This window comes from Peromyscus leucopus, chromosome 3 (genome assembly GCF_004664715.2).
Source record: "Peromyscus leucopus breed LL Stock chromosome 3, UCI_PerLeu_2.1, whole genome shotgun sequence".
NCBI lineage: Eukaryota > Metazoa > Chordata > Mammalia > Rodentia > Cricetidae > Peromyscus > Peromyscus leucopus.
In genome coordinates this window covers 87,036,660-87,064,028 of record NC_051065.1, presented here as the reverse complement: position 1 = coordinate 87,064,028, position 27,369 = coordinate 87,036,660, and the positions used below count along the sequence as shown (strand labels likewise).

The following is a 27,369-nucleotide window of genomic DNA, read 5'->3' as shown; positions in this document are numbered from 1 at the left end:
CAGAAGAAGAGTCACATTTAAGTGTCTGGACAGCAGTTGTACACCTGATTTTGGTGGCTCCTGAAGTTAAATTTCTAATGGTGACTGAAGAACTTGCCCTCCTTTTTTGGTAAAGGAGGCTATCAAGTGACCCCTGAGCGCATTGGGCGGGATTCCAGTCTGATAAGATAAAACTCAGGCTATAAAAGTTGCAAAAAGGCATTGCAAACTTGTCTTTTATTTTCCTACGGGTTCCTGGAAAATTCTAGCTCTTGGGGGAGGGTGTGGTGGCACATGCTTTTAATTACAGCACTGGGTAGGTAAAGGCAGGCTGATCTCTGAATTCAAGGCCAGCCTGGTCTACATAGTTCCAGGACAGCCAGGGCTACACAGAGAGACCTTGTCTCAAAAACCCTAAGGAAACACTAACAAAAAGAACTTCCAGCCTTCTTTGATGGCATACTCATGCAATCCAAGCTCAGGAGAATGCTACATAGTGAGCCTGGGCTACATAGTGAGTTCAGGCTAGTGAGGCTGTTGCATGAGACTAAGAACTTCCAAGTGTTCAGTAAGGCTTAGTCAGCACTGGTTTCCTGCTTGTAAAAGGTGGTGATAAGAATTCCTCACCCCTTACATAGCAGCAAACTAAAGGCAGAGAAGAAGGCCCAAAGCTTTTAGTTTTAAAATTGCCAGTCACCAAGAATTGCAGGGTCTCTATAGGGCACACTGGTTTCTGCGCAGGCACCCAGGCTCCATCTAGACACCACGCCATCCAATGCCAACAGCAGAACAATGTCCAAGGCAGGAGCTGTTGACTGAACTTGTGATCTTGGGTTTGTGATGGTCTAGCACACACTTCAGAAGGCTTGGGAGTCTCAAATATATATCACCAAGGAGTGAGTCTAGAGCAGACACCTTTAAGGTGGCTCTGCCAGTAAGTACTGACATAGGTGTTCAATCCCCGATACCCAGGTTGTCAGATAATGGACTCCTGCAAGTTGTCCTTTGACCTACACAAGTTTGCACTCATGCACACAAACACAATTTTAATAAAATGCAATTAAAAGATTAAAAAAAAAAAGAATGTCGTTGTGTTGTTATAACCACTTGACTGAGGACTCGCCCACAACACAGCATTTGCTGGGGGAAAACAAGGTCAGGTTTTCAACAGCTCTCTCTCTCTTTTATTGCACTGTTTTTCTAAATGCATGTAAAGACAGAAAAGTTCTTGGAGTTCACCTACAGGTGTAAACACTTGACCCCAGGGCACAGACTTGTCAGCTTCCTAGACAGTGGCTTTCCCGACCTTCCGGACAGAAAAAGGCTGGCGTCAAGGCGCGCGATTTGCACACTAAGCCGCGGGCATTGTGGGGCGTGTAGTCCAGATTGCGGCAGGGCTAGAGGCCGCCGCCGCCTCAGGACTACATTTCCCAGCAGCACGCGCTCAGGAAAAGGCGCGGAGCAGGGTGCGCCAGCCAGCCGATTTCCGGAGGAGCTGGGGGCGGGGCGGCCGCAGAGGCTGGAGCGAGGTGGCGGGATGCAGCGCCCCGGGCCCTTCAGCACCCTCTACGGGCGGGTCCTGGCCCCACTGCCCGGGCGGGCCGGGGGCGCGGCCTCGGGCGGGGGCGGGAACAGCTGGGGCCTCTCGGGTTCCCACGTGCAACTGCCGGGGCGTGCACAGTCGGAGACCCGCGGCGACAAGGGAGGCTCGAGCGCGGGCGGCCCAGCCCCCTCCACGATGTCCAAGGCCGAGGAGGCTAAGAAGCTGGCGAGCCACACGGCGGTGGAGAACCATGTGAAGGTGGGCAGCTTGTGGCGGCGTGATGGCTTCGTGCTGCGCGGCCGGGGTGCGCCTGACGCCCGAAAGGGCGAGGGCTGCGAGAGAGGGGAGAGGGTGAGCCTTGTACCCGAGTTCACGCTGCCCTTCCGAACCCCTGAAAGGCCTTTTAGATGTCGAATCGGTGGGTGTCAACTCTCCCCCAAATCGAGCCTTTTCCCCAAAGACTCCCTGTCCAGCCGGAACTGAGTGTACAGTGGAGCCTAGCATTACCTTGATGATAGAGTTTGTCAGGCTGTTATTGCCTGCCTCCTAATCAGCCCATTGAAAATGGTGAGCCCCGAGGCTGCTTCGAGTTCTTCACTTCCCACTTACCGGGAAGCCACTGGAGAACTGGGTTGCAAAGAGTTTTGAAATTTTACTCCCAACAAGCTTTCAGCTCCTCCTGCTTGGGAAGCTTGAGTGCAGTCTTTACAAAGAAGTCTTGCTGTTTACAGGGCCGGGTGGACACGACATCTGGAGGTGCTGCTTCTTAGGTGGGGTCCAGGTGTTTAACAGTTCCTCAGTAAGGTTGTGTCCCCCACTTGCTTGTTAAACGGCAGGTGTGGTGCTATGAGTGGACTCTTCGCGTAGGTGGGTTTGCCGTCCCGTAGTAGGTTAATTATCTGAGTTGTATCATTTCTGTTGCCCTGTGGTGGAGTTTCCTAGTCTTGTTTTGTTTTCCACTTCTTTTTCTTTTCTTTTCTTTTTTGAGCTGAGGATCGAACCCAGGGCTAGGCAAGCGTTCTGCCACTGAGCTAAATCCCCAGCCCTTTTTCCACTTTTTAGATAGGGTCGTCAGAACACATTTCTCCATAGTAGGAAGTTCTTTTTTTTTTTTTTCTTTCTTTTCATTTGTTAGTGCTGCACAAAGTTCCTTTGCAAAGATGATGTTCTTAGAGCTTTTTCTGTCTTCCTGCCAAGATCGAGGGCGGTCTGAGTGGGTGGGACCGGGTCTGATAACCTCAGGCTCCTCCTTTTCTATAGAAGGACAGCCATACCACTCTTGTTTCAGGCAGGACTCCTATGCTCTTCTGTTCTGGTGTAGCTTTTTGCTACTCTAGTTGGCATAGGATTTTATGCTCGCAATAAGAGGGTGTAGGGTATGAGTATGAATGTAAAGTGTGTAATTTGGCTCTGTTTGGAATTCAGTGCCACAGTGGTACCTGGGACAGTAAAGTGAAATTTCAAAATACCTCCATAAAGTGACTTAATAGATTGATAAATGAAATTTATACCTTAGGAGAGCCCATTATCTAAGTTATTCTGTTAATGTTTAGTGGTACATGTCTCCTTGACCTTTGCTTTATGGTTATATATTTGATTAAAATAAAATCTGGAAGACTTCATCTCTTGGTAGAGCCCCCAAACCCTGGATTCTAGCTGTATTCAAAGAAGTAACCAGGGAATACTTGGAAGATCTCTATTGGGTTTTGGAGCTTTCTGTTAAAATAGGGTTGTTTGTCTCGTAGGGTTTGATTCAAAGGACTTCACTACTTCAGTTTTTCCTTGTCTCCCTAAGGAGACTAGGAGAGACCAATTTCCTCTTCCTATTTGGAGACTCAGGCTGACTTTGAAGGCTTGTGCCACCACCACCTTCAGGCTGGTTTTGAAATCTTCCCCTCCTTCTGGCCAGGAATTTGATATGTGGGCCACGCTGGCCTTGAGTGCTGGGATTAAAGGTGTGCACTACCCCACAGCCAGATCCTCCTGATTCTGCCTCCCAGGGGCTGGCATTATAGGCGTGAGGCACCACACTCTGCTTCCTCTGCTTGACTCCCAGACACTCTATGTGACCTATGTTCTAGTCCCCTGTGCGATTCTCTTGCCTAACTCCCTAGGAGCTCTGGGAGGAGCGTTATCGTTATCTACACATTCGGTGTTGGGTACAGTGAGACCTCAGGCAGTGTTCAGTGGGTTGTGTGGAGTGTGGGCACTGATATGGTGGTTGTGGACCACGGTGGCCCTTGTCCTAGGCTCTCTGAGTTTGCGGTTTCCAGTCCCCCCAGAACTGTTTCTACTTCAGCGTAGATGGAGAACTCCGCTGTTGAATCTTCGTCAGTAGGTCCAGACCTCCCTGATTCTAAAAGTGCAGTGTTACCTCAGATGGGTTACTGTGCATGTCTGTGCTGTCCTCATGGTCTGTTGCTTCATGTTGAAGCCTGCTTTGCTAACACGCTGTTCCAGACTCATCAGATACACCAGAGCCAGTCTCCTAGATTCTTGAGATCACCCCATTGGACACGATGACATGCTGGTTAGCATTGCCCATTAGAAGGTCTGTCAGCTGTTGGGCCAGTTTGCAGGCAGCCTTTGGCCACTTCTAGTTGGTTTTGGCTAGGGCACTGACTCCCGGGTCTGTCATTTTATTTGGAGGTGGCAGGCCCTGCAATTCGTCTTCGAGAATAGAGCCTGTCTGATGTACTAGGTTCGTCTGTGTGCTGCTGCTTGACTGCCGGGAGCGACATGAGCTAAGCTAATGAGGAATTGATAATCAGATTCTCAGCATCAGGCCAGACGTGAAGGTCAGGTTAAGTTTATCTAGGCTTTAAGAAATGGAGATGTTCACCATTATTTGAATACTTGACATCTTGAGATATTTGGCTGCTGTAAATGTTTTGTGTTCTCAGGTTCCTTGAGTCCCTTGCGTTTTTGGTTTTGTGGGGGCAGCTGATGACTTTATTAGGTGCATTGCTCTTGTGAAGGCATCCTGGCAGGTGGAATCTACAAGACTTTGGAACTGTATGTTAATCTGGGCTTCTACTAGATTAGAAACAGAAATTGCTGGGCGTGGTGGCGCATGCCTTTAATCCCAGCACTTGCGAGGCAGAGGCAGGCGGATCTCTGTGAGTTTGAGAGCAGTCAGAGCTACCTAGTGAGACTGTTTCAATGAACTAGCAAACACCCCTCAGAAATGGAGTCTCCCTCACTTCTAGTGCTCCCCGCTCCTCCTGCAGCTGCCTCTCGCAGGCTGTTTCCACCTAGGAAAAGGAAGCCTATTATGTGTCCTATAGCCAGAACCTCCACTCTTCTACCCTTTGCTGGTGCAGGGAAGGATGACAGCCTGCTTCCTGTTAGCATTGAGGAGTCTCTCTATAGGAATTCAGCCTCAGGAAGATCCTTACTGTACTGCCCCAGGGGTCATGATAAAGTAGCAAAGCAGCGTCAAGTTTACCCACAATGGCACTGTCACAAGCATGTGTGTGTCGAGACAACTCAGCTACAGGGTGAGCAGGCAAGAACACAGACCAGTTCCTCACAGAGACTAGATTGGCCAAGGATGGCTGTCTCAACTTCCTGGGTTTAAGTGCCTGTGTCTTCCTAAAGCTTCAGTGAGGATTTCCTTGCAGCAGTAGAATTTCCCTATCCCTTATTAAAAAACCCCACAGCTCATTCAGTGTTACCATTTGAGGTGCTTTGACTTGTAAACTTCTTTATGCAATAATCTGACTAGAGCCCCCCCCAAAAGAAAAAAAAAACCCACAGAAAATGATGGATAAAGTCTTAGGTAGGTAGGCGAGGCCCAGCTAGAAACATTTTTAAATGTGTTAAGTGTGTGATTGCCATTAGGATTTGATTTTTTTTTTTTTCTAAATTCTTTGTTGGTCATTTTGTGTCTTTCAGTTTTAGATATAGTCTAATTTTGAGAAGGACCAAATGAGGCATGGGGCTCTGGGGCTGTGGGGATTGGGGGTTGGGGGTGGGGGGATAGGGGTTTTAGGCTGTGGGCCTGCCCCTGCCCCTGCACATTACTGTGGCTTTTGTACTGTGGGGATGAAACGGACGTTTTAGCTGCAGCCCTTAGTGCCTCCTACGAGGAAGTTTCACAATGGCCTTTCCCTTGCCAAGTGAGTTGCTGATAGTTGTCCCACTCTGAGAAATTTGAGGTGCAGTGCTCTTTTAGCAGTCGAACTCCTTGAATTGTTTAAAGTGAGGGTGTGTGTGGTTGATGGGGTTAAAAGATGATTTTCTTTGTAAGGAAACATGATAAGGATGTTAACTATTCTTACGTCAGTATTTTATTCAACTCATTAAATTAGTGGGGCATGAATAAAATGAACTGGATTTTTAAAGACCAGAATTTATTGTATAATAAATGTAGGATAATAACCACTTGCATCTCATGGAACACAGTGAATTGAATTTTATGGATAAGATTTCTGAAGGTTTTCTGCGGATTGAAGTCAGCATCTATGGAGCTGTCAAGTTGCGCACACTCTTGTAGGATCAGATAGTACAGGCAGGGGCCAGAATTCTATGGAAGGAATCTAGTAATCTTTGGCTCACTTCAGAGTCTTCAGTTTTTTTGTTGTAGTGTTGTATGGATCTGTGGAATGAGTTAGTGGGTCTCTAGGTCATAGGGGTCGTGAAACTGTGAAACTGGACTTTATGTTAAGATATACAAGTCCTCTTGGTAATACTTTTTTTTTTTTTTTAGTGAAACAGAATTTCTCTGTATAACAGCCCTGGCTGTCCTGAAACTTGCTTTGTAGACCAGGCTGCCTCCAAACTCACAGAGATCTGCCTCTGCCTCTTGAGTGCTGGGATTAAAGGCATGCTCCACCACTGCCTGGCAGTATTGCTTCTTGATGGAAGGCAAATGTAGGTCTTCTAGGCCAGAGGTTCTCAACCTTCCTAATGCTACAACCCTTTAACACAGTTCCTCACGTTGTGGTGACCCCAACCATAAAAATTATTTTCATTGCTGCTTTCATAACTGTAATTTTGCTACTGTTTTGGATTGTAATGTGAATATCTGATATGCAGACTACCTGATATGTGACCCCTGTGAGAGGGTCTTTTGACCCCCTTTAGCCCCCGGAAGGGTCTCGATCCACAGGTTGAGAACCACTGTTGTAGGCCGTGTTCAGTGTAACTGCTGTTCTGGTTGGTGGTTTTGCTATAGCCTGAAGGAAGGTGTTCCCAGGAAGTTGCTTAGGAACCCAGCTCCATATTTGTTTTGATAGCGCCCCTGTTTTATTTTTTCTTTGTGGTCCTACCATCTGATCATAGGTATTTCTCTCTCTTAGGATGGCAGGCTTAGTGTTGTGGCACATGTTTCCTGTCCTTTGTGTTTGGGAGGCAGAAGCAGGTACTAAAGAGGCTACTTCTTGCTAGGGGCCCACAAGGTGACTAAACGCCGCAGGACAAAAGCCTCCATCTTCTGCCTCCATCTGTATCTGCACCCTTTACTTTGAGTTAAACACTTGCTTAATTATGCACACAGGCATGTTAATCATTCAAGGAGTGTTGGTCTAAAAACCAGTGCTATGTCTCATCCTGCTGCAGGGTTGAAGGTAAAGGAGCAACTTGCTGCCTTCAGCTCTTACCGTGTGAGATCTCTTCCAGATCCTCAAAAGCATGGGGAAGTCTCCAGTCATCTTCCTAGACTTGTGTTTCAGGAGTGATGGAAGCTAGGCAGACACTGTGATGAAGTCACCCCCAAGCAGGAGCTGCCATTTCATGGTTATTTCCTTCAGCAGTGAGGATGTCTTGTAGAATCTTAACCGAGACAGTGATCAGACAGAGCAGAGTTTGAGCAGCATTGCTTAATAATGTGTCCCTCTTGTCCTCTCCCTCCCCTACTTTAAAATCAAAGCTCAAGTCAGTGCCCTGAAGATGGCTGAAATGCTTGGGTTTCTCTCCTCAGTGGAGTTAGATTGAATAAAATCCTGTCTTGCTTTTTCACCATTACATCTGCATCTTTGGGGCGAGGCTGGACCCAACATGTTAGTCCTCACATGCCAAGCCTCCTGCCCAGGCTCTGGCTATAGAAATGCTCTGCCTATGAAGACTTCCTAAGCTTTCATTCTCTTCCCATGCAAAAGAGGCCCCCTTAGTGTTGGCTGGACAGAAGGAAGATTGACTTCTGAAGTCACTTCCCACTCTCCCTTCTTTTACTGACTTTGGCAGAGCTCTGGGTGGTAGGCATGATGTGTCGCTGAAGTTTCTGTGTGAAGATGATGGTCTCTGCCTTCTAAGTCTTGAGCTTGTGTGAAAAGGCAGCCAGAAAGCCCAGCTTTCCACCCTTACCCAGGCTGCTTTCCCTCCTCCCCTGCCTCCCTCCCTCCCCTCTCTTCTCTCTTTCCCTCTCCCCTCCCTCCCTCCTCCTTTTCTTTCTCATTCCCTCCCTTGGATTGGCCGAGATCTTTAATCACTGTTATTTGCAGGCCGTTTCTGTGAGGCCAGCTTCAGTTAGTGGAGAGTTGCTGTATGGTGTGAAGAACTGAGCCGGTTATTCATACGGGGTGTGTGTAGTGAGGATGGTATGTGTAGTGAGGACGGTGAAACGGGGATGGTATTAGTGTCAGAAGGGAAAGAGGGGGCCCTGCCACTGGATAGCAGGATAAAGTACAGCTTCGAGGGTCAGTGGTTCCGCATCTGCAAAGCAGGCATGGTGCCCGTCTTGCACCTGTGCTGGTGAACTGATGTTCACGATGATTTCAGTGCTCCATAAGTCTAGGCCAAGGGAGTAAAACTACTGTTTGTAGTTTTGAATTTTGTTTGTCCTTCCCTCTTTTTGGCAGAATAACCAAGTGCTGGGAATTGGAAGTGGTTCTACAATTGTCCATGCTGTGCAGCGAATAGGTATGTTCTCAGACTGTTACTAGATGTTTCTTGTGTGTTTGTGGGGGTAGAAGGTGGGGGAAGGGAGGGAATGGGCAAAAGTTTGGCACTTGTTAACCCCCCCCCCCCCAGCCTTACAGAGCCGGGAGGAGCAGGCTGTTCACCTGAGGTCAGTTGAGTGTTTCTGTTGTTCTCAGGAAAGAGGGATTCTTGGTCCTCTTCAGCTGACTTTGGAGGAGCCCTGCCTGTGTTTAATTTACTGTGTTTAGCTAAAGGGGAGGAATTGACTTAGGTGAGACCTTGCAGAATTTGATGGTGCACACCCATCAGGGTTCCTGTATGTATTCTTGGGTTTCCTCAGAAGCCTGTGTATTTCTCAGGCAAATTGAGGTCACAGTGTCCTGTCTATGACCCTAGCAAGGGTGAGGCTCCTCTAGTTGGTGGCTGGTTTTTGTAGGTGTTGACTTACTCTGATTGGGTTCTGTTGGTGCTTAGGAAAGGTTCAAGCATTATCAGCTCCCATGGCTGCTCAACAGGTTCTGCTGCCCTGCTCTTGGCTGGTAGAAACAAAGCCTGGGAGAGGCTTGCCCAAATGCCCATCTTTGGCAGGTGCCAAGTGTCAGGGCCCAGGAGGCAAAACCCAGGTTCCTGTTGTGATTGGGAAGTGTATTGTGGAGGTGATGGCTGATAGGAGATTTAGTGACCAGCACATAACTACCTTAACCCTGTGTATGGAGAATCTTATGGCACAGGAATTGGTATGGATTCACAGAAGTGACATCTAGGCCTCCCAAGAGACAGAGTTGATTAAAGAGACCTGACATTTTAAGAAAACAGCTTTTTAAGCCTCATTCAAATTAAGATTTCCTGAAAGTTTAAGATAAATAACCAAATTTAAAATTACTAGGTACCTCTCTCAACTTTAGCCTGTAGACCCTTATATCTTATTAAATGCAGAGTGAAGGTCTGATGTTTTCCTGGAAAAGGCAATGTAGCTTAGATTGAAAAGCAGGCTACCAACCACACCTTTAATCCCAGCATTGGGGAAGCAGGGGCAGACGGAGGCAAGCGGATCTCTGAGTTCAAGGCCAGCCTGGTCTACAGAGTTCCAAGACAGCCAGGATCACACAGAAACTCCATGTACCACCCCCCCCACCCCCCGAAAAAAAAGGAAAGGAAAAGGAAAGAGAGACCACCAAGGACCATGTTCCAGCCGCTGGTTACTGTGTGACTACAAGGTGATTTACCTCTCAGTGACTCAGCTTCCTCGTGTGTGTATAGAGTAGGTGTTAGTTATGCCCCGGCGTTGCCCCTCCTGGCTGGTCGTTATGCTGAGGCGCTGCCCCTCGTGGCTGGTCGCGGCCCGCAGTGACCGTGCCGTCGAGCAGTGTGCTGATTAAAAGAATCATAGCCATGGTTACCTTTTAAAGCTTTATTGGGGGGGAGAGGGGGAGAGAGAGAGAGAGAGAGAGAGAGAGAGAGAGAGAGAGAGAGAGAAACAGAGACAGAGAGACACAAAAGTGGGGGAGAGGGAGCCGACAGAGGAAGGAGCGGAGAGGAGAGGGACAGAGAGAGAGAGCCACAGAGGGCTCACCCTCTTTTAGCTGGAAGCAGCGAAGGCTGATGACATAATTAAGGATCAAATCCTTACAGTAGGGGTGATAGTTCTAACTTATCTCTTGAGCTGGCAGGACTTAAAAGGCTAGTGTATACATAGCCATTAGCAAATGCAGACACATAGCAGCAGGATCACTGAAATGTTCCTCCCCCCCCCCCCCAGGTCACTGCTTCCCTCTCAGGCCCTCTGGTGTCCCTGCCTTCTGAGGTGTCAAGTGAGGTCACTAGCTTTTACATCAAAGATGGGAACACAGAGGCAGCTGTCAGTGGGAGAGAGGCCTTTCCCCTTTGGTTGGCTTTGAGAAACACGCATGTGACAGGACAGTGCTATCCTCACAGTGGTGACGCATGCCTTTAATCCCAGCACTCAGGAGGCAGAGGCATGTGGATCTCTGAGTTTGAGGCCAGCCTGGTCTACAGAGTGAGTTCCAGAACAGCCAGGACTGTTTCACAGAGAAACCCTGTTTTGAAAAACCAAACGCCCCTCTCCCTGTCAGGGAAAAAAAAAAAAAAAAAAAAAAGAAAAATCAAGTGTGGGGAAGGAAACACTTAGCAGTGTGACTCTTGTCTCCACAGCTGAAAGAGTGAAGCAGGAGAATCTGGACCTCGTCTGCATCCCCACGTCATTCCAGGTATGTCACGTCCTCTGTCTCCGTCTGTGTCCTCCCCACTGCTGCCAGGTCTTCTGGGTCCCTGAGACTCATGGTGGACTCGTGGCTTTGTATTGGCATCAGGGTTGTTTTCCTCGAGAGAGCCAGGCACAGGAGAGAGGCTGACCACAAGCATTGCTCTTGAGTAATTTTTTTGAGACACGGTCTCAGTATAGTCTTGACTGCCCTGGAACTTGCTGTAGAGCAGGTTGGCCTAGAACTCATAGAGATCTTCCTGCCTCTGCCTCTTGAGTATTGGAATTAAAGGTGTATGCCGCATGTCCAGCTGGTGGTTTAATTTTATATGTGTTCATTTTCTTCAAGAATATTTCCTCATGAGGTAGGAGCACTGTGGAGTATGCAGAGACAACTGTGTGGTCTTCAGCCTTGAGGACTATTACTCTGTTAGTGGATGAAGCCAAAGGAATTTGTGAAGTTTAGTAACGCAAGCATAGTGTGCTCTTTGATTATGCAATGGCCGGAGTTGGATGGGGAAACAGTGGAGCTGGGGAAAACTGCAGAGTAGATTGAGAACCAAGGTGATAGAGCTGTCTGTTTTCATCTGACTTTCCAGAATTTTGTTAAGAATTTGCCATTGTCTACCCGTGAGTGTTTCAATTGGGGCCCCTCAGAGAATGGTTTTACAAGTGGACTTATAAGAAAAGAAGTTGAGTATTCCCACAATGGCCATGTGCAGGCGGGAGATCTGGAACATTGGTAGCTGCTCAGTTGAAGACACTGGAAACCCTTAGTTTTCTCTGTTCTTCCCTCACCCCTTCTCCCTTCCCCTTCTCCATTTGATCCTCCTCTTCTGGCCCCCTCTCCCAATCCATCCATAACTATCATATTTCCCTTCCTAGGGTGATCCAGTTTAGGTTCTTACTCTATACCTAAACTCGGTGGCTATATGGATTATAGTCTGCTTATCAAAGACTTAATAACTAAAATCCACAGATAAGTGAATATAAAACGTATTTGTCTTTTTGGGTCTGGGTTACCTCATTCAGGATGATTTTTTTTCTAACTCCATTCATTTACCTGTGAATTTCATTAAAAAAAAGTAATATTCCACTGTGTAAATGTATTACATTTTCTTTATCTCTTTATCTGTTGATCCCTTCATCTATTTCTGGCTCTTACGAATAGAGCAGTAATGAACATGGTTGAACAAGTGTCTGTATGGTAAGATGAAGCATCCTTTGGGTATGTTCCCATGAATGATATAGCTGGATCTTGGGGTAGATCCATTCCAGTCTTTCTGATGAACAGACACACCGATTTCCGTAGTGGCTTGTAGTCAGACTTTCTTTGGACTGCCAGCTCCTGAATAATGACATGGAGACTTTTTATTATGAAAGCTTGGCCTTAGCTTAGGCTTGTTCCCAACTACCTCTTAAAACTTATGAACACGTTTATATTAATCTACGTTCTGCCATGAGGCTGTCACCTCTCCTCAATACAGTATGTACAACTTCCTCCATGTCTAGCTGGAAAATCTCCCAGGCTTCAGATTCTTCCAGAGTTTCTATCTCTGCCTGGAAGTCTTGCCCATTCTCTTCTGCCTAGCTGTTGGCCGGTTAGTTCTTTATTAATCCTATCAGAAGGTGCCTTAGGCAGGTGAGTTAAAACAGAGACATCTTCACACAGTGTGATCAACTATCTATATCCCACAGCAGTGCCTGTCAGGTTCACACTTGACAGTCTATTTGCCATTTGTATATAGGAGGGATTGAAGGAGACCCCCACACAGAGGGGGCTCCCTCTCGACCAGACTGAGCTCAGACCACACCCCAAACTCCTGTTTTCACAGAGAGATCCTTTATTAAGTGGGGAAGAAAGGTTAAAGTGACTGCTTTCCGACTCAGGCAGGAAAAACAGCAGCAAATGACCTTGCAGGTGTAATTTTTAATAAGAGAAAAAAGGGGGAGGTCTGTGTTAGAGTGGGCTAGCAATCTTTGATTGCTGGACTTTAGTGCTTTGATAGTTGAACCTTGGTAGTCAGCCTCAGGAGGAGGAGGTGGCCAAATAAAAGGGAACAGACCTCGGGGGCTAGCTTAAGGAATGTCATTTTTTTTTTTTTAAGCAAGGCAGAGGGACTGGGAGAGAATGGCAAGGCCTGCCAGAGGTACATGCTCAAGTGGGCTAGTGTACCTTCAGGGCTACTAATTTATATTTTGATTTTGTGCCCTACTACTTTGCTGAAAGTGTTTATCAGCTGTGGGAGTTTCCCGGTAGCATTTTTCAGGTCACTTATGTATACTATCACCCTCTGCAATTAAAGATACTTTGACTTCTTCCTTTGTAATTTGTACCCCTTTGATCTCCTTCAGTTGTCTAATAAGAATATAGTACTTCAGGTACTATATTGAGTAGGTATGGAGAGAATGGGCAGCCTTGTCTTGTTCCTGGTTTTAGTGGAAACTGCCTTTATTGTGTTGAGGTATGTCCCTTGTATACCTAGTCTCTCCAGGACTTTTATCATGAAGATGGGTTGGATTTTTGTCAAAGGCTTTTTCTACATCTAGTGATAATCATGTTGTTTTGTCTTTCATTCTGCTTATGTGGTAGATTATATTTATTGATTTGTGGGATGAAGCCTAATTGATAAAGGTGGATGATCTTTATGATATGTTCTTAGATTTGGTTTGCAAATATTTTATTGAGAATTTTGCATCTGTGTTCACAAGGGGAATTGATCTGAATTATCTTTCTTTATTGGGTCTTTATGTGGTTTGGGCATCAGGATAACTGTGGCCTTGTAGAATGAATTGGCAATGTTCCCTCTGTTTCTTTTTTGTGGAATAATTTGAGAAGTATTGATGTTAATTCTCCTTAGAATTCTGTTCTAAAATAAGCTAGCCTTGGGTTTTTTTTGCTTGGGAGACTTTTAATCACTGCTTCTGTTTCACTAGGGGATGTAGGTCTGTTTAAATTGCTCTTGAATTCTGTTGGTGAGGCTTACCTGTGAGGTTCCTCTTCAAGTTTCTAAAGTTTTGTTTCCAGTTTTCTTTCATTTTGGGTTTTCTTTATTGATTCAGTTTTACTTTCATGTCTTGAACTGTTAATTTTATTTCACAGTTTGTGTTTTCACAGAGATTATTAAGGATTTATTCACATCCTCTGTAAGGTCCCTGATCATATTTATTTTTAATAGCCGTTTGAAGTCCTTGTCTTGTGCTTCATCCATATTGCATTTCTCAGGGCCTACTGTAGTAGGGTTGCCGGGCTCTGGGGGAGATGTCCTGTCCTGGCTGCTATTGATTGTGTTTTCGCTCTGGTGCCTAGGCATCTGGGTTTGGGATGATTGTAGTTCTAGGTGTTGATGTCTGGTCTTGTCTCTGTTGGGTCAGTTTTCTGTTCTTTGGTTCCTGTTTCCCTCTCTGCATCTTAGAAGTGTGTGGTGGCTGTGGGTTGCTGGGTAGGAAGAGCTGAGTCTCTGCCTGATGTGGCTACTGGGGATCCCAGGTAGAACTTGTTTTTAGGTGTTGGGAGCTGACATGCAGGAATGTGGATGGGGCCGTGTAGAGGGCACACAGATAAGCACTGGAGAAGCCAGGAAAGGTTAAACCTGCCACTATCTCTTCAACGGAAGAAGGTACTTACCTAGTCTTCCAGAAAGCTGGGGAAGAATGGAGTTCATGACTTGGTGATCCTTTGTGGAGCCAGCTTTACTCGTACCCCCAGAATTTATGTTTTACTTATCCAGGATGCTTTCCACCTAAATCTTAAGCATTGCCTCTAGGCCATAAAACCTATCCTTATGAGTGATGTCACTTGTATTTTGTAACAGCCTAAATGACTTCTGTGTTATTATCCCAGGGTCAGGCCAATCCTGACACCATTCTCCCTAGACCCCAAATCCTAGGCACTGTCTCTGAGTCAACATGTCCATCTTTATGAAAGAAGCCAGATGGACTTTGTAAAGAATTCCAATGTAAACATGTCTTACATTTTGTTATACTCAACGGGACTGAGTTGTTATCAGAAAACTTTTTCCCCCCAAATTGTGCTGTGTTTAAATATGGCTAGAATAAATGACCCAATGTCAGACTCTGGAAGTTTGAACCAGTCGTGCTGAACTGAGTTTCATTCTTACCTCACCCTGATCATTTCCCTGCTGGCCATAAAGTTGCAGCCCCCTCCCCACAGTGTAGAAGGGTGCGGTGGGGTATGAGACGGTCCACAGGAGGGAGGAAAGCTGTGTGTGCCCCAAGGATCTGATTCCCTGGCAGTGTGGTTTCCAGCAGAGCGGCTTGGGTGTTGGTGGATGAGACAGAGGTCTGTGATTAGGAAGGAAGCTGTAGGAGAGAATCTGCTTAGTTCCCTGGGAGTCTGCTTTTCCATTTTTGAGTTCTCCTGTCTCAGCCTCCTGGATCTTGTATTTTGTGGATTTGGGTCTTATTTTCTATCCCTGCCCATGCTAGGGATCTATCTGGGGCCTTTGGCATGCCAGGAAAATGCTGCACCACTGAGCTCCATTCCCAGTCCTTGGTCTTTTCAGACAGGGCATCATTTTAGCTCAGGCTGGCTTTGAATTGGCTGTGTATCTCAGCCTCCCAAGTGTATTGTTAGAAGTTTTAGGAGCATCCTGCCATTGTTTCCCAAATCAGGGAGGGGAAGCTCTTAGCTCACCTGGAACTGTCTTCCCTGTGTGCTTCATGGCTCCAGTCCCTGGAATGAATGAAGTAGCAGTCAGCATTGCTCTTTGTGGGGCTGGATCTCCCACCTGTTGGTAGCCAAGTTTGGGATATGAGAGAGGCCATAGGCCAGTCTTTAGGATTTGAAACATCAAAAGAACTCTGCAGACCCTTGCCATATTTTCAGAGTAAATGATTGTGGTTTTTTTTTCTTGCCCTCCTCAGGCCAGACAGCTTATCTTGCAGTATGGCTTAACCCTCAGTGACCTGGATCAGCACCCAGAGGTAAGAGAGAGAGGGGGAAGGGGAGGGAGGGAGGGGAGACGATGACAGAGGATTGTGTCTTTCCCCCTTTTTTTGTGGCCCCAATTGTTCATGGGCTCCAGATATCTTGGCAGGTCCAAAAAACATTAGTCAATTATATTCACTTTTGTTCTGGAACTTGAGTGTTAATTCTGACAAATCACAAGTAGAGAGGTGGTTAATTTCCAGTGTAGGCATAGTATAGGTTAGCTTCCCTGAGATTTAACCTCTAGGAATCAGTACATGGTAAAGGAGATGTGGACAGTTCCAGGATTGGTCCATGGATTCCCGAGAGTTCCTTCTCATAAGTGAGCCAGCCTGCGTAGCTCACACCTAAGCAGGGAAAGAAGTCATATCTGAGGCAGCCTTGGCTACTTGAAAACTAATTAAAGTTGGTATTTGTGGGAAAGGCTGTTAAATTTAAGGATAGTCACCTAGGAGAAACTGAAGGTGGGTGTGGAGAGTGAATAGCATCCCCTGTCACCCAGGCCCACCTGAGCTGTCATTAGGTATAGAGCTAAGTTTAACCTAGACCGTGGGTACTGTAACTATCCAGTGGGTGGATGTGGAAAGGTCTGCCATTTGCTTAAGTGGCAGAAGCAGAATTATAACGTGTACACTTCAGGCTCTAGAGCAGTGTTGTAGCAAGAGGCTAGGCTTGTGCTTAGCTGCAGAGACTCCATGGCAGGGCCAACAGAGTCTTTGGAGAGAAGATAATAGACGTGGATGTGTGGCACATGTGGGTGTTGCCTAGACTTTCTGGAGTGATGGGGCATAGTGGGGCAGGCATGGGGTAGAGATTTGACAGGGTCTAGCAGCCATGCCATGGTGTACATGATAAAACACTGGGAAGGACCTCCTGGGGATTTCCGTGGGCAGAAAGAGTTTCCAGTTCAAGACTGTAGTGAGTGTTTGTCATCTCCAGAGAGGCCTGTTAATCTTCTTGTCTATTTGAAGTTGCCTGTGTCTGTCCACGTTAGTGCCCCTTTGCCGTCAGTTTTCCTCTGTCCTGCTGCATATCTGCATGTGGTCCTTCGGAGGACTCCCAACTACAGTATCTTAAACGTTTGACCCTTACCTGTCACCCCAGAGTCAGTACTTTGACTCCTTTGGGAATGCATGCTACAATTCCACTTTGTCCCTGGAGAGCAGAGGAAGCAAGTGTGGTGGCCAAGAGCTGGACATTGGACAGTGTGTGTCTCAGCCCCTCAGCCCCTTTCCTCTGTGACCCTGGCAAAGTCCCTTGGGTGGTTGAGTGGAATTACTGGGCCTAGCTCACGGAGCTGCTGAGAACCTGATGAGCTGTTGCTGCTTGATCAGGTTTGGCACAGCATCTCAGCTCAAGAGGCTCCTTCCTCCCTCACAGATTGACCTTGCCATCGATGGTGCTGATGAAGTGGATGCTGAGCTCAATCTCATCAAGGGTGGCGGGTGAGTGTTGTGGGGCTTGGTTGCTGAGGAGACTCTGTTAGCTAAAATGGAGTACAGAGTAAACAGTTGTCCTGGATACATGTATTTTGTCTTCCTATCAGCACATTGATACCATATGCCTTTGAGTCAGCCTGGCATTTCTAATCATTAATTAGTGTCTGTCTGCTGACAGGCAACCCGGGTCTTTCAGTGAGGTGGTTTATCTTGCTGGGTTCTGTGTACGCACACAGTACAGTCTTGGGTTAGACTGTTAGGTCTGTGACTTTTGTGTTAAAAAGTCTGTGATCAGTTGGGGTACTCTTCCTTTACTTGGAAACACGTATCAGAATGACAGAGATGGTGGTTTTCTGTGTACTATGTAGTCCTGGTTGCCCGTGTGAAGTACTTTAGCTGGGGGGCAGTGGAGACAGCGGCAGTTCAGTGTCTGGGCCTTGTGCTGTCACAGCCCGCAGGCCTGTGTTCCGAACTGGCCTTCTCAGACACGTCCAGAGATGTCTCCCTAACACGGAGGGGATGTGCTTGGCCTGAATGGAACCTTTGTCTACTTCCTGGGTTTCTCCCAGACACAGGCTAGTGTTCCTGTCGTCCGTTTACTAGAAAGTAGCATGACAGGATTGAGGGTGGCTCCTTAACAACGGAAGCCAAATTTCTCTTCAAGTGTCAGGACTGAGCACAGCTGGGATTCTTGGGTCTGACCCTAGTCCCCAAATTAGGCTGATCTCACTCTGATGTCACTTTCTTCTTCCCTGTCAGAGGCTGCCTGACGCAGGAGAAGATTGTGGCTGGTTACGCCAGTCGCTTCATTGTGATTGCTGATTTCAGGTGCTGTCCCGGGTCCTGTGCTCCAGCTGAGAGTCCGTGGGTTCCCCAGTCTCATCCCCGTGTGCAGAGGGAAGCCTGGGGAGGGATGCAGGAAGGACGACCTGCTCTCTGGGATTCCAGGCAGTGACTCCTGCTGTTATCATAGCACTCTTGCATGCAGCTGAGACTTCATGTCTGGGGGTGGGGAGGAAGCAGTGTCACCCTGTAGGCAGAGCGCAGCTGCATGTGTCACTCATTAGTTTCAGAGGGAACCTCAGGAAGCAGGACAAGCCCTGGCCACAGGCGGTGACTCAGCACGTCCTGCTTCCTCTGGGGTCAGGATTTGCCACATGTGACGACTGTGTTCAATCTTGGTCCAGGCTGATTTTTTTTCAGGAGCCACTTGTGCTGAGCATGTTAGAAGAGATACTTGCATATGTATTTGCTTAAGAAAAACCAGAGCTGCAACGAAAACCTAGCTTAGTCAGTAAGCCAGCAGGACAGTTTTTAACAGTTTTGCCACATTATTCAGGTTGCTCTGTAGTGTAAAGCAGCCCATACTTCTGAAGCCCCCTGTACTGTTCTGATCACTTCCCCTCTAGCCCCTTGCCTGAATTTGGTTTTGTACGTTGAACTTACTTGATTTGATTGATGTTCTTTCCAGGAAAGATTCAAAGAACCTTGGAGATCGGTGGCACAAGGGGATCCCGATTGAGGTCATCCCAATGGCCTACGTCCCAGTGAGCCGAGCTGTGACCCAGAAGTTTGGGGGCGAGGTCGAACTCCGAATGGCTGTCAACAAGGCGGTAAGTGGCCAGGGAGGTTTCCCAGCATCCTGGCTCAGTGTGCTGCTGTCACCCTTTCTGTGGCAGTTAGGCCCCTGGAGCCTGGGGGTGGTGTGCATGTCCACCCCCACCCCCTCCACCCCGTATAGAAGGGGGCGTGGTTCTCCCTGACATTCCCAGGGGATACTTGCGGTCTAGACTCCCAGTGAGCAGCCTCTAAACACTCTTTTGGACGCTCTGTGGGGCAGAAGGTTTTTCAGGTTCCCTGGTGTGATATTTCCCTCCTTTCTCATCCTTTTTGAGGCTATCCATTGTATGAGTACAGCTCTCATCTCAAAGAGCATAAGAAGTAGTTTACTTTAGAGCCAAATATGAGTAACCACGGTCTGGGAAACAGGGTTAGGTTATTCCAAATCCTGCATTCCAGGGAGGTAATAGTTTTCAGTTTGTACAGAGACAAAACAAAGAAGTTTACAAATGACCCCTTTAAAATACGCGGGAAACATCAGGTAGGTAGGTCACAGAAGAAAGGGGAGATCTTAGCTCTAGGCCTCAGCCTTGTCTGGTAGCATTCTTTGTTTTGTTTTATTTTTCTGTGTAGCCTTAGCTGTCCTGGAACTCTCTCTGTAGACCAGACTGGCCTTGAACTCAGAGATCCAGCTGCCTCTGCTTCCCCAATGCTGGGATTAAAGGCGTGTACCACCACCGCCTGGCTGCTCCATCCTTTTAAAGAGATGCTGATGGAGAAGGTGTGATGTGTGAAGTCAGTACAGCCTTATTTTGTGGTTTTGGTGGTGTTTATGCTAAGCTTTGAAATGTAGTGATGTTGGTGGTCATTTTGTTGGAGGCTTTCACTCTAAGTTGAAAGCTTCACTCCGTTGGGCCCTTCCTGTTTGCATCTCTGTCCACCTTGTTGACACTTGAGAAACAGTAAGGTTTAGAGAAGCCAATGACTCCTCTTAATCCCATACATATGTGGTGTTAAGACTTAAATCCAAGTTGCCAAAACTCCAAAGCGCATGCTCACTACTGTTTTACAGCACCACCTTGTAGGAAGCAGAGAGCAGGAGTGGAGCTTGTCAGTTAGGACACCTGTCAGGTTGTCATCTTCCCTCTGCCTACCTGTGTTGTCATCCTTGGTCACTGGAAATTCTCTTCTAGGGGCCTGTGGTGACAGACAATGGGAATTTTATCCTGGACTGGAAGTTTGACCGTGTCCACAAATGGAGTGAAGTGAACACAGCCATCAAAATGACTCCAGGTAACCTGAGTGGTCTTCCTAGTCACCCATCCTTCCATAACTCCCTGCTCTTCTAGCCACAGGAGGCATGATGGACATGTGCTTTGTAGGACCTAGTTTCCAAGAGCTCACCTTATACCATGTCTGGGGTTTTAACTTGAATCACCTCCCTCCTCTTGGCTTACATAATAGTGTTGATATGTATGTATTTTATAGTCTGTTTGAATTGGGATAGTCCTGGAGCTGATGGAAAGCCAGAGGGTGCTTGCTTTGAAATAAGGTCACTATCTCTGGGAGAGATCCTGCCCTCCTTTTCGGGGAGTTTGACTACAGCTTCTTTGACCTTTTTAGGGAAAAGTGGCTCAGTTCACCCACATTCACTGGTTATATGTCATAGGCAAGATGCGGTGACTGTGTATACATGGAGTTGGTCTTAGATTAGAACTGATGTCAACCCAGGGAAGGCTGTGTGAAGCCAGCCTGCAAATACTGAAAAGTGCTGATTCTGCTGGAGAAATAGCAAGAGTTTTGTTTACAGAGATTCCTTTTTTTTTTTGGAAGGTGTGTTGGGGCAGTTTCATAGAAGTGATATTGATCTGGGTATTAGCATCACATTATCTAGACACTGCTTAGCCTTCTAAAAGTTTTCATTGGATTCCCACTTGGATGAGGTAGTTACAGGGCACAACACAGGCCTAGAGCTAAGCTAAGTGGTTTGCCTAATAACTACAGCATTAAGGTGGGAGCCCTAGGTTGTGTGCCTCTTGACCTTGACCTTTTGAGATTTGTGTTATTTTTAATTATGTGTCTCTTTATGAGTATGTGCATTCTAGTGCAGGTGCCCATAGAAACCAGAAGAAGGCATTTGTTCTGGAGCTGCGGTAGTTGTGAGCCTTCAGACATGACATGGGTGCTGGGAATTGAACTTGGGTCCTCTCTAGGAGCAGTATGCTCTCTTAAGCACTGGGCCATCTCTCCAACCCTTAGACCCTGAACTTGAATGCTTACTCACTCAAGTGCCGTGCTGAAATGAGGCCGTATGATGTATAAGCCTAGACTTTATGCTAAGGGATAATTAAGTAGGATTTGGGGGAAGATTGGATGAGCTGGATTGAGATGAATTGGAGTCCAGGCTTAAGAAATCTGAGTGTCAGAGCTTGTAGGAGGGGATTTAAAGGAGGAAGTGATTTGAAAGGTATCATTCTTGCAGTGCTGAGGAACTGTCTAGATCATATATGGGTAGTGAGATAGATAAAATGTTTATCAGAGTGTGGTGGCTGAGTGGCTGCTGGGAGAAGACTGCTTGGACAAAGATTCTAACCCACCCATGCTTTAGCTGTGTGAACTTGGAGCCCCTAGCTAAACAACAGTGTGCCTCAATTTCTCCTCTGTAAAAGGGCCAGTACTAGTATCTACTTTTGTAAACAGTGGTGGAACTTTCCGTCCTGTTCACTGGATCCCAAATACCTGGCAGCTGCTTCCCAAATTACCACACAGAGGCTTATATTATAAATGCTTGGTCGATGGCTCAGGCTTATTACTAACTAGCTCTTACATTTAAATGAACCCATTTCTATTAATCTATTTATTGCCACATGGTCCGTGGCTTACCAGTCCTCTGGCATCTTGTTCCTTGGGTGACTGTCTCACGTCTGTCAACCCACCCTCCTTCCTCTGAGTCCTCAGTTTGATTGTCCTTATCCTCCCTTGCCATAGGCCCAAACACCTTTATTATCAGCACACATTCACAGCGTACAGAAGGACCATCCCACAACATACCTTATAGGGTTGCTGTGAGGATTAAATGAGTTAGATCAACACTTAGAACAATATTGGATGAATAAAGTCCTTAGGGAGAAAGGATACACTATTGTCATCATCAACTACTACATTAGTGCCCGTGTAGTGACACACACCTGTAATCCTGGTACTTGGGAGGTAGAGGCAGGAGGTCAAGGACTTCCTTGGCTACATAATGGATTTGAGACCAGCCTGGGCTACATGAGACATTGTCTCAATGCCCACTGACACCCCCTCCTCTTTTTTTAGTTTTTTGAGACAGGGTTTTTCTGTGGTCCTGGCTATCCTAGAACTCACTCTGTAGATCAGGGTGGCATCAAACTCAGAGATCCCCCCGCCTCTGTTGGGATTAAAGGCATGTGCCACCCCCCCAACCCCCAGTTTTGTTTTGTTTCTTTTTTTTCCCCCTAGATTCTAAGTTATTTGTGTTAGTTGGGAATGAAACCAGTGTGACTATATGCTGTATAATAAGGCAGCTACTTCTTCCAAGTCCAGCTCTGGCAGTCTTTAGTCTTGTGACAATATTTTCTCCATTAATTAAGTACAGCAGGTGAATTACTCTATTGCTTAATGTGACCTCTCCAAAAGGCCAAGAAGGCAGGAGGAAGATGATGTGCATGCAGGTCATGCTTGGTGGCAGAGTGCACTTGACTCTGCTAATACTGACTGACCCAGGGTGGAACGGGAAGTCGGGTTCCTTCTGTGCCCACTAGGGGGCTCTCTTGCTCTTCCCCAGGCCTTTCTTGGCTTTTGTGACTTTGAAGTGTAAGGAAGTGTGAGGAAGTTTTGTCCATGTTGCCTTTTACCGAGCATTGAAGAATCTGTATCCTTGAGACATCAGAGTTACAGCTTAGAGTGAGGAAGCTGGCATGTTACCACAGGTCCATCCATGTTTGTCGTTGGCTCTCCTTTTCTCCTCCTTTCTGCCCATTGGAGTTGCTGTTGGAAAACACCCAGGGAAGAGGAATGGGCAGGCTTTGTTTATTCCCAGGTGCATTTGACAATGAGACACTCAGAAAGCAGTCCCTTTGTGTGTTTCATGGCTCTGTCCTCTGCCCACGTTCAGCATGCTCTGCCCTTTTCTTGATTTTGTTGGGGGTGAGGGGATCAGTCAGTCCTAGCCCCTTAGTGATTCGAGGTCCCAGAATGCTGTAGACAGCTGCCCTGATACTTCTCGTAGCCTTTGAAGTGGTTGACTGTCTCTGGGGCCAGATCGAAGCTTCTCAGTTGTGCTCCGAAGGTGTTCATCAGAACAAGTGTGAGCGCTGCTTTGTCTGTTCTCAGGAGCTCTAGCTGTGCAGGCAGTGTGTGCCAGGACCTTCCTTCTTCAGCCACTCCACGCCAGTTTGCTGTGGTGAGAGCTGTCCACAGATGTTTTAATTTACTTACCTATGGAAATCACCTTGTTCAAAACTAGGAGTAAACAGTGGCAAGTGCCCCATCCCTTCTTTTTTACACAACTAGTGACCCCGTCTGAGGACGGCCGGTGTTACTAAAAGAACAGTGTGGTCCGTTCTGAGGTGATCTTCCACACAAAGAAGGGTCGAAACTCCCTGCCTTCCCCACTTTAACCCAAGTAAAGGCACAGCGTGCTCAAGCTCTGTTCTGCCCTCTCTCCTCTCAGCTCTTTACGTGCTGACTCACAAGAGACTAGATCCCTGCTAGTGGTCATGTGCATCAGCCGTGTGCTAGCATGGACGTACTCGATCAAAGATGAGTCTCATTTTACAAATGACATTAAATGCCTCCCACATTAAGAGCCCCCGTTTACCAGTACGGGAAACCAGATGCAGGCCCGTTTCCCTGCACCAGGTTCACTACCCTTTGATGGTTGGCAGTGTTATCTCACTGTAGAATATGTGTGTTTATAGACATTTTTATGAAGGCCATCTATAGTTAATCCTCTTTGTTGAGTGGTCCACTGTCAGTATGCATGCATAAACAAGCATGTTGATATATTCACGCTACTACTCTGTTTGCATGTGTGTATGTGCAGAAGCCAGAGGGCAATGTGTGTGTCCTGTCTTCCTTAGAGTCAGGTCTCTCACTGACCCTGGAGCTGGATGATGGCCAGCAAGCCTCAGCCATGCTCCTGTCTGCCTTCATATTCTAGTCAACTGTCATTGCCCTGGTGATCAAGTAGTCTTTCATGCCCTGTCACTAGTGAGTTTGAGTGCCTTTTTAAATGCTGGCTTTTTGGGATTGCTCTTTTTTTTTAATTAATTTTAATTTTTATTTCTAGATTTATTTATTTATTATGCATGTAGTGTTCTGCCTGCATGTATGTCTGCATACCAGAAGGGGGCACCAAGAGGGCACCAGATCTCATTACAGATGGTTGTGAGCCACCATGTGGTTTCTGGGAATTGAACTCAGAACCTCTGGACGAGCAGCCAGTGCTCTTAACCACTGAGCCATCTCTCCAGCCCAGGGATTGCTCTTTTTAAGAAGTACTTGTTAGTCTTTTACTCACTTTTCTTTTGGGTATTTTTTACTTAGGAACTTGAGAAATTGTATTCTGATTTGACTCCTTGGTCAGGTGTGTGCTTTGTGAATATCTCCCACTCTGAGGAAGACCTTCTGGTCTGCTGGTGTGACTGAAATACCTGGGAGGAGTGGGGTCTACGTAGCATAGTCTTGGTCTCTGTAGAAGACACATGGGAGGATGAAGAGGAGCAGCCAACCTTGACTGTTAAGGATGGCCAGTCAGGCGAGGGGAACAGCATGAGCAGAGGCTCCAGGGCGGGATGAAGCTGGCACATTTGGGTACACAGAGCAAGCCATGATGTAGTGGGAGGAAGAAGTGCCAGGAAGGAACAAAGATAGCCCTAGTTTCTTGCAAGTGCTGTGTGAGAGAGCAGGGCTTTATTTCTGTGTTCTATCTGGTGCTCTTTATGATGTTTGCTCCCAGGGACCCTGGAGGTTTGCCTTGTCTTGGGAAGCTGGACCTCAATGCTCCTATTCTTCATTCTGCAGGTGTGGTGGACACGGGCCTGTTCATCAACATGGCGGAGAAAGTCTACTTTGGGATGCAGGATGGCTCAGTGAATGTGAGGGAGAAGCCCTTCTGACCCTGTGAGGAGCAGGGTACTCACCTTGAGTCTCCAGCCCAGGCACAGTGGACATGCCTCTCCAGGAGCCTTTGCCTTAATGTACCTTAATGTAGCTGTCCACAGTGCCAGAGGGACAGCTGGCCATGGGTGGGTGAGGGGGTGGTCAAATCCAGTCTTATGAAGTATTGCTATGTGTCTTTTTAAAAAGAAATTTAAATATATATTTTTACTATTAAAATATTCAGTTTTTTTATAAAATAGAACTTGATTTTATGTTTTATATGAAACATTTACCAAAACAAAAAAAAAATGTATAAATAAAAACAGGTGGTCAGGACTGTCTCTGAAAGCATTGACTTGACTTGCTGGTTCAGCTTCTGAGGTTTTGGATTTGCTGAGAAATAACAACCCGACATTTCCTTAAGCCAGTCGGCAGTGTCTCCTGATGCCTTATGGGAAACCTTGTTTACTTTCTTGCCGTACTCTGTCGTTTTGAGGTTGTTTTCATTGTACCACTCCCAAATCCTAGTTACGTTTTAAGATGAGGTTTACACAAGTCTGAGGGGAGCAGCGGGGTTTGTGGTGACTTGGGGATACACTCCCAGGTGAGATGCACCTTCTCTGGGACCCTGGCTTTGCTTGGGTCCTGCTGGTGGGAGCACGTGGTGGGAAGCTTTCGCCTGCTGGCAGTGCATAGCATGGCGTGAGATGTGCAGCACTTACTCTTTGTTGTGGAATCATTTTCTTTCTGTTAATATTGTTTTGTTCCTCTAATAACACTTGTATGATTTGGCATCAGAAGCTGTCACTTTCCTGTGCTGTTTGAAGGTTGAAATAAACATTGTTGTGCCATTTTGACCCTTTGTCTTTACTGTGGATGTCGCACTGAAATGGGATCAGTTTTGCTCACCTGGTTTATATCAGATAAGAGTGGGAGCCACTCAGGCCTCTGAGACAGGCCAGGTAAATGCTTCGGTCCCGGCAGATTATCATCTCCTTTTTGAAACAAGGACCCGTGAGTTCCGGAGACCTTTGCTGCAGTGTTGATTTTCTCTGTCCGCGTGAGGGCAGCAGAACTGAGCACACGTTTGCTCGTTTTCAGCTGCTGTATTAACCTTTAGTCATGGAAGTTGATGAGCAGGAAAAGAGACTGGAATTTTCTCGTTTCCCTTAGTCTAGTGTTCAGATAAACTGCCTAGTAAGCAGCAGACCACTTAGAAAAAGCTTCATAGAGAAAGGTAGGCCGTGACCAGCTCAGTGGTAGTTCTAGAAGGGCCTCACAGGTCCGTTCTGGTAAACAGCCCTGTGCAGTGAGCCCTGGTTCCCTCATGCTAATGCTGCATGATACTCAGCAGTCATCTCAGTTTACCTCTGCTCTGAAGTTTGAACTCTGCTACACGTGTTGACATCCAAATTCCTGCTGAATCAAGTCTCAGAGTAAAAGCTAACCAGGACTGAGCCCTAAGTGGGCATTTTCCAGCCTCCTGTGGTGGCACACACCTTGAATCCCAGCAGAGGCAGGTGGCTCTCTTAGTTCTAGGCTAGCCTGGTCTACAGAGTGAGTTCCAGGATAGCCAGGCTACACAGGGGAGCCATGTCTCAACAAAGGCATTTCCCCCATGCTGAATTCTGTTTTTTTTACTCAGAAAGTGCTCTCTACAGATAGCTGCCTCAGGTGCTGTTATGAAGGCTGGGTTAGGAGTGCATTATTTTTAATTGCTCATCAACAGCCTTTGTGCAGAACGAGCCGAGAAATTTGATAGAGTAGGTTTCAAAACAAGCCAGTTTGTGTGGTGTGGATTTAACTCATGGATAAAGGTAAACAAGATTAGTTGGGTTTCAGAAACACCTGTTTGCTCTGTGTCACATGTAAATTTCCTGTTGGCTTCACAGGCTTTGGCACATGTGACCAAACTAGGGCTTTTGAATGTTAATGTGAGGTTTTTCTTCTCTCAGAGAAAAACAAAACACCTGGTAGGAGAGATAGAGCAATTTAGAGGTAAATTTTGATTCAATTAAAATGAAACAATTGCCACTACATTATTAAATGTGACCTTGCAAGTGATTCACTGAAGAAGGCAAGCCAGTCTCTTGTGCTCTATCTTGGGCCAGTAGTACATATCTTTATACATACATATATAATATATGTAAGCTATATTTATGTAGACAGATGTGGTGACACACCCTTAATCTCAGCACTTGGGAGGCAGAGGCAGGCAGATCTCTGTGAGTTTGAGCTCAGCCCGGTCTATAGAGTGAGTTCCAGGACAGTCAGAGCTACATAGACTCTGTCAAAAAATAAAACAAAAATTATGTCTGTGTTTGTGTGTGAGTATGTACACATGAATGTAGATTCCCACAGAGGTGAGAAGAGGCTTTTGGAAACTGGCCTGGAATTACAGGTGGTTGTAAGCTGCCTGGTGTGGGTGTTGGGAATGGAACTGGGGTCCTCTGCAATGGCAGAACAGTGTGTACTCTAACCCCCGAGTCATCTCTAGGCCTTGAGTGACTTCTGGGAAAGGTTTGTCATCAAGGTAGGCTGCCATGCCACCATTCTGGGAGGCATGCAAGGACAATCACGGGGACTTGGGTAGAGTTGACTCAGTTTGGGCTTCAGCTAGGACTCAAAGTGAGGAAGGAAAGCAGCTATTTCCTCTTTGAACTTGTCCTGTGTGCCAGACAGTGTTCTG

At 46.7% G+C, this 27,369-nt stretch overlaps 1 protein-coding gene across 1 annotated transcript; it reads left to right on the top strand.

Moving 5' to 3' along the window:
- The first annotated feature begins 1,478 nt into the window (after window positions 1–1,478).
- Window positions 1,479–25,537, top strand: Rpia (ribose 5-phosphate isomerase A). Its single transcript, XM_028859428.2, has 9 exons — window positions 1,479–1,780; window positions 8,323–8,383; window positions 10,556–10,611; window positions 15,492–15,551; window positions 16,936–17,000; window positions 17,754–17,822; window positions 18,466–18,607; window positions 19,748–19,847; window positions 24,603–25,537. The coding sequence occupies exons 1-9, from the start codon at window positions 1,517–1,519 to the stop codon at window positions 24,695–24,697; spliced, it is 912 nt and encodes a 303-aa protein (XP_028715261.1). The 5' UTR covers window positions 1,479–1,516; the 3' UTR covers window positions 24,698–25,537.
- Window positions 25,538–27,369: the final 1,832 nt, after the last annotated feature.

Bases quoted from the DNA above. Each gene is read 5' to 3' on its own strand.
- Rpia (XM_028859428.2), top strand. From the start codon at position 1,517: ATGCAGCGCCCCGGGCCCTTCAGCACCCTCTACGGGCGGGTCCTGGCC. The intron at 8,384-10,555 runs GTATGTTCTCAG...TTGTCTCCACAG, and splicing joins CCATGCTGTGCAGCGAATAG to CTGAAAGAGTGAAGCAGGAG. The intron at 17,001-17,753 runs GTGAGTGTTGTG...CTTCCCTGTCAG, and splicing joins AATCTCATCAAGGGTGGCGG to AGGCTGCCTGACGCAGGAGA.